The sequence below is a fragment of the Microdochium trichocladiopsis genome, assembly GCF_020744255.1.
Source record: "Microdochium trichocladiopsis strain MPI-CAGE-CH-0230 chromosome Unknown B0I36scaffold_4, whole genome shotgun sequence".
In the NCBI taxonomy this organism is placed as follows: domain Eukaryota; kingdom Fungi; phylum Ascomycota; class Sordariomycetes; order Xylariales; family Microdochiaceae; genus Microdochium; species Microdochium trichocladiopsis.
Window position 1 is genome coordinate 38,153 of NW_025763547.1, and position 16,696 is coordinate 54,848.

General features: G+C 55.4%; 6 protein-coding genes across 6 annotated transcripts; 1 reads left to right on the top strand and 5 right to left on the bottom strand.

Moving 5' to 3' along the window:
• Positions 1-226: 226 nt before the first annotated feature.
• Positions 227-797, top strand: B0I36DRAFT_319613 (uncharacterized protein). Its single transcript, XM_046153438.1, has one exon. The coding sequence runs from the start codon at positions 466-468 to the stop codon at positions 724-726; it is 261 nt and encodes an 86-aa protein (XP_046013395.1). The 5' UTR covers positions 227-465; the 3' UTR covers positions 727-797.
• Positions 798-2,533: 1,736 nt separating this feature from the next.
• Positions 2,534-3,991, bottom strand: B0I36DRAFT_406971 (peptidase S8/S53 domain-containing protein; the record flags this gene model as incomplete). Its single annotated transcript, XM_046161831.1, has 2 exons — positions 2,534-3,544; positions 3,629-3,991. 2 exons carry the CDS (start codon positions 3,989-3,991, stop codon positions 2,600-2,602), a joined length of 1,308 nt encoding a protein of 435 aa, XP_046013396.1. The 3' UTR covers positions 2,534-2,599.
• A 2,363-nt stretch (positions 3,992-6,354) lies between these two features.
• B0I36DRAFT_361361 (putative ABC transporter) lies at positions 6,355-8,318 on the bottom strand (the record flags this gene model as incomplete). The annotated part of the gene is made up of 2 exons (XM_046158464.1): positions 6,355-8,062; positions 8,131-8,318. 2 exons carry the CDS (start codon positions 8,316-8,318, stop codon positions 6,355-6,357), a joined length of 1,896 nt encoding a protein of 631 aa, XP_046013397.1.
• Positions 8,319-9,310: 992 nt separating this feature from the next.
• On the bottom strand, positions 9,311-11,845 carry B0I36DRAFT_373293 (peptidase S8/S53 domain-containing protein; the record flags this gene model as incomplete). Its single annotated transcript, XM_046160177.1, has 8 exons — positions 9,311-9,383; positions 9,467-9,609; positions 9,689-10,320; positions 10,393-10,483; positions 10,539-10,656; positions 10,713-11,213; positions 11,289-11,552; positions 11,628-11,845. The coding sequence occupies 8 exons, from the start codon at positions 11,843-11,845 to the stop codon at positions 9,311-9,313; spliced, it is 2,040 nt and encodes a 679-aa protein (XP_046013398.1).
• Positions 11,846-12,446: 601 nt separating this feature from the next.
• On the bottom strand, positions 12,447-13,523 carry B0I36DRAFT_347759 (uncharacterized protein; the record flags this gene model as incomplete). The annotated part of the gene is made up of 2 exons (XM_046156597.1): positions 12,447-13,391; positions 13,455-13,523. The coding sequence occupies 2 exons, from the start codon at positions 13,521-13,523 to the stop codon at positions 12,447-12,449; spliced, it is 1,014 nt and encodes a 337-aa protein (XP_046013399.1).
• A 23-nt stretch (positions 13,524-13,546) lies between these two features.
• On the bottom strand, positions 13,547-15,705 carry B0I36DRAFT_319619 (uncharacterized protein). Its single transcript, XM_046153439.1, has one exon. The coding sequence runs from the start codon at positions 15,541-15,543 to the stop codon at positions 13,951-13,953; it is 1,593 nt and encodes a 530-aa protein (XP_046013400.1). The 5' UTR covers positions 15,544-15,705; the 3' UTR covers positions 13,547-13,950.
• Between the last annotated feature and the right edge of the window lie 991 nt (positions 15,706-16,696).

Sequence of the window (16,696 nt, forward strand, 5' to 3'; positions counted from 1 at the left end):
CCTGCCTTGACTGTCGAGGTCTCCCTCGTGCCGAGCCTGTAAAACTTTCCACAAGGGTCATGATAGCAAACAAAGGCACCGAAAGGGAGGGGCCTGTCTGGAAACCCCCCTGCACGCTGCTGACCTAAGCATCCGCCGAACTGTCAGGGGCAGCTCGACAGACAGCGAAGCAGGCCCTTTCCCTGCAACGACCCCTTCCCCTTTCTGCATGGCTGGAACTTGGCACGACCGCAGACTGCCAACTTGGCCCCGACGCAGAAAGCACTAACAAAACAGCCCAGTGTCTGGCGCATGCAGCTGCCCTGCCGAGCACCTCTGGGTCGACGCCAAGGGCGCCATCGCCGCGTCCCCCAACCTAGGTACTTGCGGGTCTCAGGTGCTCGAAGCCGCTAAGGTCAGCTAGCTGCCGCAGGGCGCCATTGCGACTGGCGTGGGGCATGGGCCGGGATAACGTTGTGTTTGCCGATGTCAACGGCGATGGGCGTGCCGACTACCTGGCCGTGTCTCGCGAGAACGGCAGCACTCGGCTGTGGCTCAACGGCGGAGGGGCCGGATAACAGGTCCAACACGGCCAAGGTCGCGTGGTCCCCACATGGCACCATCGCCATGGGCGTTGGAGAGATGCGCAGGCCTGCATATTGCGGATCTGAGCGGCGACGGCAGGGCCGAGTGCATAGATGTCAGGTTTGCCACTTCTGCGTGTCGGCATGGCTGAACGGGTGCTAATGCTGCTGCAGCCCTGGGTGGCAGGTTATGGGCCGAGGTCATTCTGATTTCAAATTTACGAGTAATTCACGGCTTCTGTGCTAATTTATGGACCCGAAATTGCGGTCAAGAGCCTCTGCCCATGCTTTGCCCAACTCCTAAGCTGATGTAAGCAGCCGAAACAAGTCTGTGTGTTGAATGGTCGGCGTGAACATTCTGACAATCTGCCCTGGAGAGAATGAGGAGCTGGCAGAGGTGAGGAGGGGCTCGTTACTTGCTATCGGGAAAAGAATTGAGAGGAGGGACATGGCACTGTCAATGGACCAGATCGAGAAGTCCAGGGAGCAATGATGTGCCATAAACACCATTTATGAGACGGGCTATGGATGGCATGGAGGCCTGGTCATCGCGAATAGACCTTTCGATAAAGGCTACTGGAAGCTGACGCGTATCGGGATATGTAGATTCTCTCTGCGACGCAGGCAGGGGCTACGCCTGAAAGACTAAGCCTGTAAGAGTTTGAGGTTGCCCTATATTACTTCCCAATTGCAGATAACACTCTCGTGACGCTGGATCTTACTGCTACATATTCGTACTCTACATACTGACTCTCTCCCTGGCAGTCCTTGCCGGTATAGAACGTGCAAGCAAATGTCCACTGGCCGCCGTAATCGGGCCAATAGACCGCGTTAGCCGAGTGAGTGCCGGTATAGGAGTAGTTATAGCAACTCCTGGCTTGGATGGTAAACTCGGTACTGTACTTGGTGCAGCGGTAGTCGGTATAATATTGAATCTTAACTGGCAAATCGACAGAGATTGTTGGCTGGATATCTATAATCCCGAGGTCTTGCGCCGTAGCGTTTGCTAAAACTAGGCCAGAAAGGGGAGCGGGAGTGGGAACGGGGCTAGCAAGTGAGAGGGCCCAGAATAGACTTGAAGTCTGGATGGAGTAGGTAGGTAGCATCTTACCTAATTACTCAATACCAGTGTCTATTAGTAGCGGTTCAATAAGGTAATATCTTAGAGAGCTGAACAATACCTTTTAGTAATAAGGTTGGGCTTAGACAACAATGAAGGCAGGTGTAGTACGAAGATTGAGGATCCAAAGACCTACTGGAAGTAAGGGGCTTTATATCTATTACTGAAAGCAAAACCTTACCGCTTACGTCCCTCGGCTTATGCCTACGAAGCTGCATTTCCAAATGTTTCCAAAGCGATTTCTCTGTCTGCTAGCCTCATTGCCCAGTGAGATTGTTTGCTGGCGTCACTACCAGCGGGATCGCTTGCTGGCGTCACTGCTGCCGAGATTGCTTGTGGCAGTGATTACGCTGGTAATGACGCGAGCCAACATATAAATTACTAGAACTAACTCCAGTTCCCACTATCACCCACCACGGGCCAGTGCAACCCAACACGCTATCCGGAGGGCTTTGACCGGCCTGCCCCGCATTTATGGAGCATATGGCCCCAAGGAGTTTGACTGTCTTCTGGGGTGAAATAAGATGGTATAGTAGGTGGAGTCCTGAACCCCGAGTCTGAACCACCTAATACTCAGGATGAGCGTGGTAGTACTATCGTTGTAAGTGTGGAGACTCGTCCAATCGGAGTATCAACCGTCTAGTGCATGCAGGTTTTCGTGCTTGGCGCAATGGTCTATGCGTAGCAAGGACTGCTTCACTGAAAAGTTCCTATATCTATGTGTCTATCTAGAACATTGCGAAAATGATGGCTATGATTAGGTATTTTCTGAACCAGACCCTGTGCAGCCTAATCCGCCCCGCCCCACTATAGTATTAAGGTGAACATCGAAGAGTACATCCATGGGGCGTATGGACATCTGGGAGTTGATTTGAATCCAGGGCGGAATAAGACAGTAGGTCTACTAAGTTCCATTCTACATGGGCGGCTTTACAGGAAGACCAGTGCCAGACCCAGGACCAGGAGTAGGAGGGCGAACAACGACCTCGAGTCCGTTAGCGAGGAAGAGGTTCGGGCTGCCCTTGGCGTCCTCCACTCTACCCCGAACGGCGTAGCTGAGGACCGTCTTGTACAGAGTATCGACTGAGTCAACCTTGGAACCCAATCGGCTCTTGAGCGTGGCTGCGAAACCCGTGACATGCGGCGTGGCCTGCGAGGTGCCTGACAGCCTAGCGGTAGCCTTGTCCGACTTGTGACCGCACGATAGGATGTTCACACCGGGACCAAACATGTCGACGAGCTTGCCGTAGTTGCTACTGCGAGCACGCCAGAGTCTATTGCCGGTGTTGCCGGCCGACGCAACGGTAAAGACCTCGGGCACATTGGCCGGCCAAGCGTTGTCCACGTTCATATCGTCATTGCCCGCCGACACGAATACGGCCATGCCAGCCTTTTTCATCTCGAGGATCGCATCACGAATTGCTGCGCTGGTCGCGCCCTCGCCGCCAGCCGAGTAGTTGACCAACGACTTGTTGAGGCGCTTGTTGCGGCGCGCATGTTGATAGGCCCACTGGAAGCCCTCGAGCGTTTGCGCCATGGGGCCGTTACCTTCCTTATCAAGCACCTTGACTGAGATGATGTTGATCTGCTTGGCCACGCCAAATGTCTTGCCGCCAATGGTACCTGCCACGTGGGTGCCGTGGCCGGTCCCATCTACGTGATCCTCCGTCTTGATAAAGTTGGCGCCATAACCCGCTCGCTTCTCAAAGTCGCCGTGCGTGATGCGCACTCCCGTGTCCACCACGTAGGCCGTCATTCCTTGGCCCTGGCCGTCCTTGTAGAAGCGGTAGCTATCGGCGGCCAGCGGGGTCCCCGAGGTCCAGTTGAGCGACATGGAAACGAGACCCCAAGGCGCGTCGCTCTGAAGGAGTTCGTCACCCAGGCTGATGAGGTTACTGCCACCGGAACGGTCCTCGTAGTTCATGTCCTCGTCATCGATAGGCACCTGGTGCCCAATGCTGATGATCTCGTTCCGCTCGACGAGCGCCACGGGTGGGTGCGATGCGATGGCCTCACGGGTCGCTTCGTCGAATACGGCGGCGTAGCTTCGGTGCTCGTTGATCTCGTGTCGGCTCATGATGCCCGTCTCGCCTGTCGTCGGCGAAAGGGACACTCCGCGGCGAGCCAGCGCCCGACGATGCATGTCGTTCGCGAAGTCATAATGCGAGTCGATATCGGAGTCGTTAAGTCCCCGCTTGAGGGAGATAATGTAGCTTGCAAAGCCTGCTCCGGTGTCCTCGATGGGCAAAGCTGCGATGGAAGGGACAAGCGCGCTGAGCACGGCCAGAAGATTCTGTGGTTTGACCATGGTGACGGAAAGTTGCGCTGATTGAGGGATTTGAGAGGGGGCGTCTTCTGCTGAAATTATCGATCGGGAGCAGGCGAATTGAAAGAGATAGGAAATAAGGAAATGAATCACGTTTAGAAAATTGTGGTCAAGCTGTGCTTTGCAGTCTTTCTGCCTTTTAGTGTTGAGCAACTAGAACTCAGACAGCCACAGGAGCGCCGACCCTCATGTCTTATACGCTTCGGAGAAGTATCTTCAGGAAGTTCAACACCTCGTGCCCCTCGCGAAGGCCCTGCGAAGTCTACGGAATCAGCTGACCACATGGAATATCTTGGTCTTTGCCTCAATGGTAATCGCTGATCTCAGCCACGATGTCGCCAAGACTGCACGTCGACTATTTCATGGCGCCCTCGGTAGCTTTCACAGCCTCCCTTCAGCCCTGTCGTGCATAATGCAGGCATTGGCCGCTTATTGGCTCGTCTGCACCTGTTAGTAAAAAATTGCTTCAAACGCTTCCCATTGGTCCTTTGAGTGAGATGTTCGGGCAGAAAGGAATATCGTGATTGGTCGGAGACTGTGGGCCCTTGGGAATTTCAGGAGTGAGCTGAATCTCCTACCCACGTAAGTCTAAGCATCGTGCACAACGTCGGCGACCAGGCCCGCTATATCAGCACCTCGCACCCTCGACATCGTGTCCATGTCAGTCTCGCATTCGACTGCGCCGAGAATCCGATAATGATACCTTGTACACTATGGAACGTTACACCTTTTCCAGCCTTCCTACACCGTAGAGGCACTTAATTTAGCTAAGAGACACATAGTCTCGCCACGACGGCATCGACATTGGTACCTTGGTAAAACTGCCTTGTTGACCGAGAGTGGTTTTGAAAGGGGAATGTCGTCAAGGATAAACATCGTAGGTGTATTTCCGCGCAAATCTATTTAGAATATTAAGTGAAGCGTTAACCGCCTCCTTTTCCCCCAATAATGTTAATTTTAACAGTGTATACAGCATATAGGAGACGCAGTACCTTTGAATGATTCTGATGGCGAAACCAGAGGAACTCGTCCCAGACAGGAATTCCAAACGGCCTTAGTCTGTCCGCTACCGAGAAGTCCAAGCAAGGCCACAGCATGGTGGGATACATATCAACATCGCATTGCTGAAAGTTTACCCTTTTCCACGAGCGAACCATACCAGTACAACGAGCATGTACATGTCTTCTATGTTATAATGAATCATTGGATACTAGGCAAAAATTTCACGAGCGCCCATAACTAGCGACTTCCGCGCATTGCGCCGTTGGGCGAACGATACAAATTGTTGACTATTGGGCGGGTCCCTGCTAGTTATGTTTCGACCTGCTGACTAGGGTGGTAGAGCAGGTGCATGTTCTTGTTCTTCTCGTGCGTTCCAACATCTTCCGGGGTTTCACAAAGCTTCCGACCATACACGCGAAATTGCAGAGTGGTAACTGTACTCGGGTCGTCGCACGATGCACCTAAAACACTTTGCATAACTACCTCACATCTTTGGTCGGCCCTGTACTCCGCCACCACCGACCCCTCATCGGCCCGGAGGCTTTACGGAACTCGCCGATGTAATAGCCTAATAGACTGCGTCGGTCAAATTTGAAGAGCATGTGGCTCTGCTCGTAAGGCACCAAGGAGCAAGGATACCAGAGCGCCACATTTGCCATGCGGCTGAGGGTGCAACCATTGTGGATCACTTTGCGGGGTCTGATTGGTGCGATATCCTGCTGTGCAATGTTTTCAAAACCCCACTGCAGCCTTTCTCATGGGCGCCCACTCGCCAAGATCGGTGTCTCCGAACAGTGGACTTGTCGAAAATTGTTTCCGTACTCGGCCAGCACCATCAAAGACATAACTTTACATCCCACAGGCTCTCTTAGGAGGCTTTTATTTGAATGGAATAGCTGCTTAATCTGAAATAAAGGCGGGGGTTGGCTTTCCACGCTCGCACACTCCCCGCGAAGATAGTAGCTCGAGACTATATCATACTTCCACTTAACAACAAGTTCTCCCTGGCCATAGTACACACGGCATCAGCGGCCATGGAAGTGTGGCTTAGCGGTCGTATGATGCAGAGTATCGCCAAGGTGGGTGAGTGGGCAGAGGGGCTGGACTGAGACAACCCACCCAGCAGTTTGCATAATCGGGCGAAGCAGGTCATACACGCGGGGAGTCAAGGACAGGCGGGACGCTTACAGGACCCTGCCAGGGACATGAGAGCGATTACAGTGTCCAAGGGCCACAAAATGAGGCATTGAGTGCTAAAACTATAGGAAAGCGCAAAGGCTTGTAGAGTTCTGCCAGTCCCATTTGGAACTAACAGTTCCGCGAAATCTACTATGAATCACTATCTACGTACGCTTCAAATAGAGGACGAGCCAGCCCAGAGCGCGGTATCCAACTATAATAGCTAGTAGGATACCGACCCACTTGCCTTGATCGCCAGTGGAATAGCCGTAGTTTTCAAGAATGGCCTTCCCGTCAATCAAACACTCCCTGGCCATATCGCTTGGGTAAAGGCAGCTACACTCGCCTGGGCCGGACCCTGGTGTGACATCGCAGGAATAGTTCCTCGAGCCAAACTCGTTGACCATCATTCCCTGGAAGACATAGGCCTGGTAGTCGATATAGTGAAAGACGTAGCGCCAAAACGGGTTGAGCGTCTGTGGGGGCACGAGGAAGCCGCCCGTGCACATCCATAAGCCATTGGCGAACGCCGTGCCGGCCAGGGCGACGACGAAGTTGGGGACCAGGGAGCTGATGAGAACGACCAGAGACTCAGCTGCGATCAGGTCCAGGAAGAGCCACATGACCCAAGTGAAGAAAGCGTCGCCCGCGGGACGGAAGTTGGCCAGCCAGTAGGCTACGATGGAGAAGAGGATAGAGATGAGGAACAGGTAAGGGACGCCGGTGATGAAGTTGGAGAGCAGGAACGAGGTTGGACCATAGAGACCATTGGCGCGCTCCTTGACATAGAGTGCGCGATCTTCGAGGAATGCAGGAATGTAGGCGACGGCCATGAATGACATGAAGGCACCGCCGAAGAAGATGGCGTTGATGAAAGATTGGATGTTGCCCTGCGTCGGACTGAGGCGTAGCCAGACCGTCCCCATCATAATGGCCAGGCCCATATACATGGCAACGCGAATGCCGTAAGCAATCACGTCCCGGTAGGACTTGATAAGCGACCGATGGATCAGGGCGAGGAGGACAGACATCCTCCCGGCGGTAGCGCCGACCTGTTCCATGTCGGTCTCGCTCATATCAATGGGGTGAGAGTCGACCTCTTCAGCCAGCTCTGTGACGAGAGCCAGTGCAAGCTGTGACTGCCGCCACGACCAATGGACCCTGCTCAAGTGCTTGTCGACCTCATCTCGGTCGTGGGAGAAGTCAGTGTTGACAAGGTCGATGATGAATTCTGCCGGGTTCATGTAAAGCGGGATTGGCGCACCGCAGGCTGCAAAATACGACTGGATCTCCGAGGTGGGGCCGCTGTAGGCGACAGCGCCCCGGGACAGCAGGAGGAGCTTGTCGAACATGGCAAAGGTTGATGTGGAGGGCTGGTGGATGGACGCAATGACAATCAGGTTGTGCGCTTTGGCAATTGCCTTGATGAAGCTGATGACTTGCAAAGAGGCAGCAGAGTCGAGACCAGACGTGGGCTCGTCCAGGAACAGGAGCTTTGGGTTGGTGATGAGCTGGGCAGCGACACTGAGACGGCGCTTCTGCCCGCCAGAAATTCCCTTCCGGATAGGAGTCCCGACCAGAGTGTTCGCCTGATGCTGTAGACCAAACGCCTTCAGGAGGGACTCGATTCGTTGCATGCGTTCTGCCTTGCCGACCGTCGACGGCAGGGCTAGGCGAGTAGCAAAGTTGAGCGTCTCACGGACGGTCAGAGAACCGACAAGGGCATCTTCTTGCTCGACGTAGGCAGACACGCGGCGAAACGTCCTGGGATCGGGATCGCGACCATTGATAAACATGGAGCCCTGGATGTCCGCGGCCAGGGTTGAGGTACGTTGAGCTAGGACGTTGAGCAATGTTGACTTGCCGGACCCTCTGTAATCAGACAAAATGTTAGAACAAATTCATGGAGGCTCGTCTTAGTTGGTAAGACCATGACTTACGATGGGCCCATGAGGGCTAGCAGCTCGCCGGCTCTGACAAAGCCGTTGACGTCACTGAGGATCTCCTTGGGTTGCTTTGACTGGCGGTCGTTGACGCACACAGAAACGCCTCTCCATCCAAAGCTGCGGATGTCCATGTTGGTGAGCTGGGCATAGCTACCGCCTGCCATCATCTCAATGTCGGCCATTCTGTCGTAGCCTGCGCAGTTGCGCGAGTTGTCGTAAGTCAGGTAGAACTTGTGTCGGGACTTGGAATTATGTTGCACGGCAATAAGGTAAAAGTTAAGGTACAAGTGAAAATGGCCGGTCTATCGTACAGAGGTCCAGGGAAGGAGAACGACCAAGCTCATGGGCTGGTATTCCTCTTAAATGAGCTCTGTGCTACCCAGTATTCCTCTGTTCTCGACTTTTACTCATCTGACAGCCCTGCAATAAAGTATGCGCTAGTGCTGACAGCTGAGCCTCATGGTAGCTGAAAGTGCCGTAGTAGAGCCATATGATCCCACGCTGACGGTTAAAACTGTTACAGGTCGCCGAGGTCGCCGGTGTCGCCGGCTTTGCTGAAACCCCTGGTCACCCGCATGCGCCTCAGCCGAATGGGGCTTAGCTTCCGGGCGGGAGTTACATTCATGGTGCCATCAGCCGTCCGTATGAGGCTTAGCTTCCGGGCAGTTTGTGCATTGATGGCCGCATGCCGCCTTGGCGTCATCAGCCCTGGATTGTTGATGACCCTGAAATTGACGCCTCAGAACCACGGAATTACTCCTTTTCCAGCAGCTTGAGGGATGAGTCGAATGGGATTGAGCAGCCATTGAGGCTGTTGACCTTTGACTCCAAATTCTCAGCCACTGCAGTCCGATAATGTGAGCCGCCAAGTAGATTGACTAGTATGCATGTTTCACAATCACGATGCCCGGGATGCAAATGACAATGGAGCATGCCCAGGGCTGTGCTGCTGGGAGTGCCAGGGAAGATTTGCCCCTGCTTGGATTCTCTCTACTGCTGAACACCAAAGCACACATTGGCTGTGAGGAACCCAAGACACATAGGCCAATTATTCCGCTTCACCGCCTAGGCGATGTCACCGCATCCGAATTTGGCCATGCTCGCAACACATGGCTTGCTTATGACTCATGATGGTTGGGGACAATCCAACACGCCGATCCATTCTCTTGCCGACTTATGGCAGGGCCAAGAACAAGTCCCGCATCTTGGGGTAGTTGGGCGTGCCGAGACCAGTCGCGGGGTCCCACCTGTTATTGCGCGAGGACGCCAATCGTCAGCACAATTTGTTGGAAAGACAGCTACAGAAAGGGGGGAGGGGGTCTCTGCTTACCCAGGCACGGCCTTGAAGCCATCGGAGCCGCACCCGACATTGGTGCCATTGGTGATGTCGTTGAGCACTTCGGGATGAGCGTACAACACCGGGTTGATGAAGCCGATGGAGCGCTTGCCGATGCGCGCGCGGTCTTGGTTAAGCTGTGGACGAGAGAGCAGCATGTCAGCAAAACTAGGTGCTTGATCCTGCAGGGGCGGATAAAGGGATCTCGCAACATACCAGAGTCAGGATCGAGGCGAACAAGGGCGACGACAGACTCGCGCCGTAAAAGTGCACGAGCTTGCCATTGAGGAACGAAGCGAACGAGGCACCGTTGGCGGAGACGTCGGGGTAGGCACGGCCGACGCGGTTGTACAGGCCCTTGACGGTCTTGAAGTCGGGCTGGAACTTCGAGTACGAAGGGTACGGCGGGTTGTGCTTGCGGAAGTAGTTGTCGACCGTGGCCTTCTGATAGTCGGGGATGGCAAAGATGTTGGAAAACCCGCCAGACGATGAGAAGTTCTGGGCAGTACCAGAGAGATTGACGTGCATCACGCTCTCCTGGTTGAGGATGGTCTGCGAAGGGTAAAGCATGGTGCCGCCAACAGAGGTCACGTAGGGGCAGTTGCTCGGGTATTGAGGGTTGAAGATGGTGCCCTCGGGGCCGAGGCAGCCATTGGTCGAGCCGTCGCCGGGGAACGAGGCCACGCCGTAGTCGCCCGAGGCGACGAGGACCGAGGTGCCCATGAGACCAAACTTGAGGAACTCGTTGCACTGGCGCTTCATGTAGTTGGCGGGGAGGTCGTTCTCAGCCTGGCCGTACGAGGCGCTGATGACCTTGGTCGGCTTGTACACACCGCACTGGAGCTTGCCTATTCAGAGTTTGTAGAATGTCAGCTGATCAAGTTCCAACAGGTAGGACAAGCTTGTATATGGCATCGTACCCTTGTATCCGCCAGGTGCCGGGTTAGGATAGACTGGGTCAATCTTGGGGTCGTTGCCGGTCTCGCCGTAGGCGGAGTACGAGCAGTAAGACTGTGGAGAATTAGCAATGCCAGCCGTGGTTGAAGGCAAGTCAGTCGTTACTCACGCCGTCAAGAGCATCCAGGAAGGTGTTGAACAGGTTCGTCGTCGCGAGATCCTGCAGGGCGTAGATGTTGTCGTCCACCTGGTACAGCGTGACCGTCTGCGGGTAGATGAGGGACGTGCTGCCGGTGTATGTCAGCCAATCTCTTTTCGCCCACTCTGCGGAGCAGATACTCACGCCAAGGCGACATCAATCAGAGCCTCGCCGCCGACGTAGTCGGAAGCATTCGGCGGGAAGTCGTACTGGGCGCCGTCGATGAGGGCCGAGATCGGGTAGGTGCCCTGAGGCACGTAGGGGGCGAAGACGGCATTGTACTTGTCGAGGTCGGGCTTGTCGATGAAGTCGCCCTGCTCGTACAGGCCGAGCGAGTTGCCGGGCACCGCGACGGGGTGGTCAGGCAGCTTGTAGAGGGAGCGGTAGCACGGGGCGGTCATGTTGGTCGTGCAGTTGCGCAGTTCCGCGGGCAGGCTGCCGGCCGCGGGAGGCGGGTGGCCCCAGGAGTGGTCGCCAAAGAAGGGGTTCTCGCCGTCAAAGACCTTGCCGACGCCGCCGGCCTGGTGCGACGAGTGGCGCGGCTCGACTGCCTTCTTCTCGATCGTGCGGCGCTTCACGGCCGTGAGCTTGGTGCCGGGCGTGATCAGGTCAATGTGCTCGACCAGGTGCTCCGGGATGTGGTATCTGTGCGACATTCCAGGGTCAGACTCGGCGCCCTCGCCAGGATATACTGCATGCTACATTGAATTTCTGTCATACCTGTCCGTGCCGACACGCAGGTTCGAGAATGACGCGTGCTCGTACTCGTGGAACTCGGCGAGCAGCAGGCGCTCGGCCTCCTCGGTAGTGGCATCGAATGCGAGCCAGCCCTTGTTGTCCGTGTGCACGATGCGGTCGCCGTGAATGCCCGAAGACGTGAGCCATGCCTTGACGGCGTCGACTGTCTCGGCCGTGGGCGCGAAGAACTCGTGGAGCTCTTCCTGCGACATCCACTGCGAGTACTTGGAGGACGACGGGGAGGTCCTGGTAGATGCATTCGCCAGTCAGCACAGAGCGCGCGCTCAGAAGATACGACAATATGAACAAGAGCCCACTCACAGGTCCATGAGCATGTCATGGCCGCGGTCGAGGTTTGTCTGCGCCAGAGCAATGCGGATGGGTAGGATCGCAGACTTCTCAATGCGGTCCCTCTTGGCCCAGTCGCTGCGGGCCGCGTCGCGCTCCTCGTGGACGACGTGGTGGACAGGCGAAGGCAGCGCAAGAGCAGACCCGGAGAGGGCCGCGACGAGGCAGGAGAGAACTGTGAGCGACGACATGTTGAGACAGCAGGTTCGACAGACACGACGCCGGTGACTGGGAGAAGACCGGGACGCCCCCTCCTGGCTGCTGTCTGGACGATGTCGTGCCTGGTATTTATTGACGACGCCCGCATGGTCGCACCCAGTGGTGTCTGTGCCAGCGCCTTTTTGTTTTTGCGCGTCCCTGGCTACCGCTCGCGAGTGCATGCTGGGATCGCCGCCCGCCTTTGCACGGTTTGGGCAGGTCACAAAGGGGCCTACGTAAACGTCCCCCGCTCTCGGCAGATAACGAGCCCCAGCCTGGGCATTCGCTGGGCAAAGCTTAGCCAAAGCTTGGTCACTTGGGCTAGCTCAGGGACCCTTGTCCCACAGATCGAAGGGGGCCGGCTAGTGCCCCTCGGTGGCGCCAGCCGGACTCTCCCACCTTCCTCTTTCCGTGCCACACAGTGAACAGCTCCCACCGCGGCTTGGAAACGTCACGTCATCTGGTGTCTCCTCGTAAGGGTCGTCCAGTTGGGGCCCGGTGGGGTGGCCTCGCGCGACATTCTCCAAATTCGATCCTGACAGGTCCGTCCCCTAGACGTCGTCAATTGGCAATCTTTTGTTTGTATCTATCTGATCATGCCGCGGTACGCTTGGCGAGGCTCTGCAGATGCTGCACGATGGCCAGTGCGGCCCTTGTGCCCACGTCCAGGCTCTCCTCTGGCAGTCCAAGCAGCTCGTTCTGCGTCTTTGCAGAGAAGTCGGCTGGATCGTCGGGGTAGAAACCCCTTGCATACAGCAGCTTGATGAACCCGCTCCTGTCCCCGCTCTGCACCTGCGCGAGGCCTTCCTCGTATCGCTTCTTGCTGTCCACGTGGCTGACCTTCCAGTCGGCGTCCGTGGTGCCCGTCACTCGTTTGACACTCTCGAGCATTTCCCTTTGATTGACCCTGAAGCTCTGGACATAAACAGCCTTACCCAGGAACGACGACAGCGTGGGCCCCTTGTCGCCCTCGTCGTCAGGGAGCTCCTTGAGGCTGAGCACTTTGGCCACAGCCCGGCCGACCTGCGCCAGCGTCGAAAAGGTACCATACGTACTGCCATCGTCGTAGAAAGTAACAGCCCGCTTGGCGAAGTCGAACCCGAAGCTCCATTCGCTCCCCGCCAAGCTGTAGTCGTACCAGAAGCCACAAGCTATAGTGATCCACTGCATACCAAGCCGCTCAATTTCCGCTCGGTTCGCTCGGGCCACGGGACCCAGCATTGTCTCTTGACCCATCTTGACGTTATCAATGTCGCCGCCGTAGTTGTTGGGCACGATGTACGGCACACCGGCCTTGGATGCGGCATGCACGAGCTTACTGTGTGTGTTTGGGGGTGCAGCTGGTGCCAAGGTGATGATGAGGCATTGCTGCCCGCGCAGAGCCTCGACGATGCTGGTCTCGTCGTCGTAATCGATCGTTGCAATTTGGACACCAGGGGCAATCTTGTTCGGACTGCCCTTGCGGGACAGCGCAGTGACAGTGTGTTTGCCACCCTCAACCAGGGCGCTGACAATGCGTGATCCCACCGTTCCCCCCGCCTGCAAGTTGTTGTCAATATGTGAAGACTATTCAGATGGGACGGCTTGTGCGGGTGGTCTCACCCCGACAATCGCTACGCTCTCAATGGCATTTGTGAAGCCATCAGGCTGGTCTTTCGCATATCTGGCCATTTTGTGTGCTTTTTGACAAGAGCTGTTGATATCGATAGGTGTGCTTCGCTCTGACGAGTTCTTGTAACACTAAGGAGGGAGAAAAAGTCTTCTCTATATATACACAAATTGAAAACTGCGCGCCGTTCCAATGATCCAGACGAATTCCGCACCGTGACGCCTGGTCTCCTTGACTCCTCAATTTCAGGCAACTCGGCCTGTTGAATCACGCCGTGCTTGCGCTCCCCTCGTGAACATCCCGCAACATCCGCAATAACCGCACCTGCCGCCACAGCGCTGGCATTGGTGACCAAACCTTAACACCGCAAACGCCGGAGGCAATCATAACTCCGCAAGTGAGGAGTTTATGGCTTTGTCTGTAGCGCCTACTGCACGGACGATAATCACACCGCCCCGGAAAATTGAGTCTCCTCACAGCGAGCGTCTATCACCGAGGCACCGAATCGAGCATCCACAGATAGGGCTCGACGAGGAACTGGTCCCAGTCGACATCCAGGCCCATATCGAGATTGTCCGCATGGGCAGCATCGACTGATGTCCCGGCGGCAGTCATCTGCGCAGAAGCTCCGATACTTTCGAGCTGGGCAAGTTCGGCACGTTTCCTCGCCATCTTCAAGCTCAGCAGGTGTTTTGCCATGGATAAAGCCTCCCTCGCCAGATGCGCATGTGCAACCTTGCTGATATCCTCTAACCGGCCAACAGCCACTGGGAGATGCGCCATCGCAGCGGGCGTGTCGATCGCCAGCAAGACACTGATGCAGTGGAAGACGCTGCCGATGACGTTCCAGAAGACCCGGCCTTTGCCAGCCAGCTGGGCAGCTGCAATGACACCTTCGTGTCCAATATCCACAATCAAATCAAGGACGCTAGCTGGGATGCACACGCCGAGGTGGTACAGGCGGCGGTAGAAGCAGAATGCCAGGTCTGCCTTAGTGACCGCGAGAAACGGGTGGGCAGTTGGAAACTCTCGCAGCTCCCTGACCCGCATACAGAGGTCGCTGCTTGTGTCGATAGTGTCATCCTCCTCAATCGCGGTCAAGTCATACTGCGGGATGATTTGGGCAAGTTCGATAAACTGATTGGTAATGGTTCCGTATACCGGCTTCGCAGGTCGACAGGTTGTTCTCCTAATTTGGACAGCCGAACGATCATACTCGTACGCCATGACTTTGTGCCCAGCCCACGAGAACCAAAAGAGCCGCCTCAGTCGTTCTGCTTCTTCGTCCTGCTGTGCCGGTGTGGTTCCATCTCTGGATGCAATCTTCCTGATCATTTTCTCGTCATGGAGGCCGACAACTTCGCAGATATGCATCAGCGTGCAGGAAGCCAGCCACACGATGTCTAGACGTGTGGTGGCGCGTAGATAGAGCACCCGCAGCGCCCATGCGGCAACGTGGTCAGTGTCGAGCCTGCGTGCCGGTGACGGGTCTTCCAGGACGACTTTTGCGTGCTGCGCCATTTCAGACTCGTGCGGGTGTCTGGCCGGCGACAAGAACGAGCCTAGAGCAGCGACGCCCGCCACAACTGGAGCACAGGCGAGAGATCGCGGGTCCGTCGAACTCTGATAGTAGTCCTGTGATCGCCGTGCAAAGTGATCTTTGTCGATGATGTTCGCGATGGGCCCGATAGTACCAAAATAGATGGCGGAGAGGTGTTGAAGCTGCTTCTCTGTAAGAATTGTGCGCAGGTTGGGATGTCTTTGCTCTGGGCCTTCCCGTCTCGTCTCAGAGTTGTGAGCAAAAGATTGCGGTCGCGGCAGATCAAAGGCGTCCAGGCTGATGCCAAGCAGATGTGGGAATGCCATCGTACTTGCAAACTCAACTCCAGTGGCCGTACTGCTGCTGCCATGATCCTCACGCTCCTGCAGAACCCTTGTCGAGTCAGAATCGGCTGAGAGAGTGGAACGATTTGGCCGGCCACGGCGCTGTGTGTGCGAGCCGATATTCGAGCGGCTGACTTCCCGCAAGCCATCACCGGCCTCGCCGTTGTATCGGCACCTATACTCGTAGCTTGTGCACATGGTGCAGGGCTCTCCCCCGTCACATTTGCGCTTCCGCTGGCGACACGGCACGCATGCCTTTCTTGCGCGCTGCCGCCTACCTGTTGATCGCAACGTGACCGAGAGAACTCTAGGATTCCTTGGCCTCTGGGTGGTGGATCGGACTTGACAGGCGGGATGACACAGTCGCAGAGAGAAATACACGTTGGCAGGCGACGATTCGATGCTAAGCTTACATCGCTTGCCCAGCCACTTTGCCCGCCGCCAGAAGTCCGGGCGCTTATGTAAGCAATAAGCCGTTCATATGACACATACCACAACATTTGCAATCCTCGAGGACCAGACTCTTCCAAAGCCATTAATGTCACAGGTCGGGCACAGAGACAAAGGCCCAATTGGTTGCTTACATATACATAAACCCAATTTAACCAGTTTTCACCACACCTTTAGCCACACGCTTTGACGTTCAGAATAGTGTGGATTTACCTGATAATGCCCTTATTAGACAATCCCTCATAAGTACAACGGCACCATCCTCGTGCTATCGTTACTAGCCCCCCCCCTTTCCCTCTATCGAAATCTACCAGCATCCCAAAACTGGGAATAGCCTTACTTAGGCGGTGCTCCCTTCGGTCGTTAGGTAATTGTTCTTCCCAGGAATCTCACTTTGCCCCAGCTCACTACTAGCCCTTGTGTTGACAGTTTCTTTCCCCTCCCTCGGTCTTATTGTATAGCACGATCTTCGTGAGATGTTATTCGGCGATCTCAATTTTGCCATCGTAGAGGTGTCGTCCTTCGGGCACAACTGCGCGTTCGGCGATCACAGCTTTGCCGTCGTAGAGGTGTCGCCCTTCGGGCACAACTGCGCGTGGTATGCTAAGGCCCACGGCTGCCGCACAAGTCATGCTTGACAAGCTAATTAAGCCCAAAGCGATGTCGAAGATTTTCATATTGAGTTCGGTGAGATATCTGTAGATGTGACGAAGATTGAAGTGATTGATGATATTTATGGCCTTTGATAGAATCTTATCCGCACACACTTTATGAACAGGAAAGGCTGCGAATTTATATATGCCTCCTGAGAGATTCCGTCGGGAACTTTCCCATGTTTATCGTCTTACATAAGGGTAGAACCTTGGAAGGACTGGGACACCGTACGTTCGTCCTTCAAGCT

Excerpts from the sequence above, each read along its gene's own strand:
- B0I36DRAFT_319613 (XM_046153438.1), top strand. The coding sequence starts at position 466 with ATGTCAACGGCGATGGGCGTGCCGACTACCTGGCCGTGTCTCGCGAGA.
- B0I36DRAFT_319619 (XM_046153439.1), bottom strand. The coding sequence starts at position 15,543 with ATGTGCACAAGCTACGAGTATAGGTGCCGATACAACGGCGAGGCCGGT.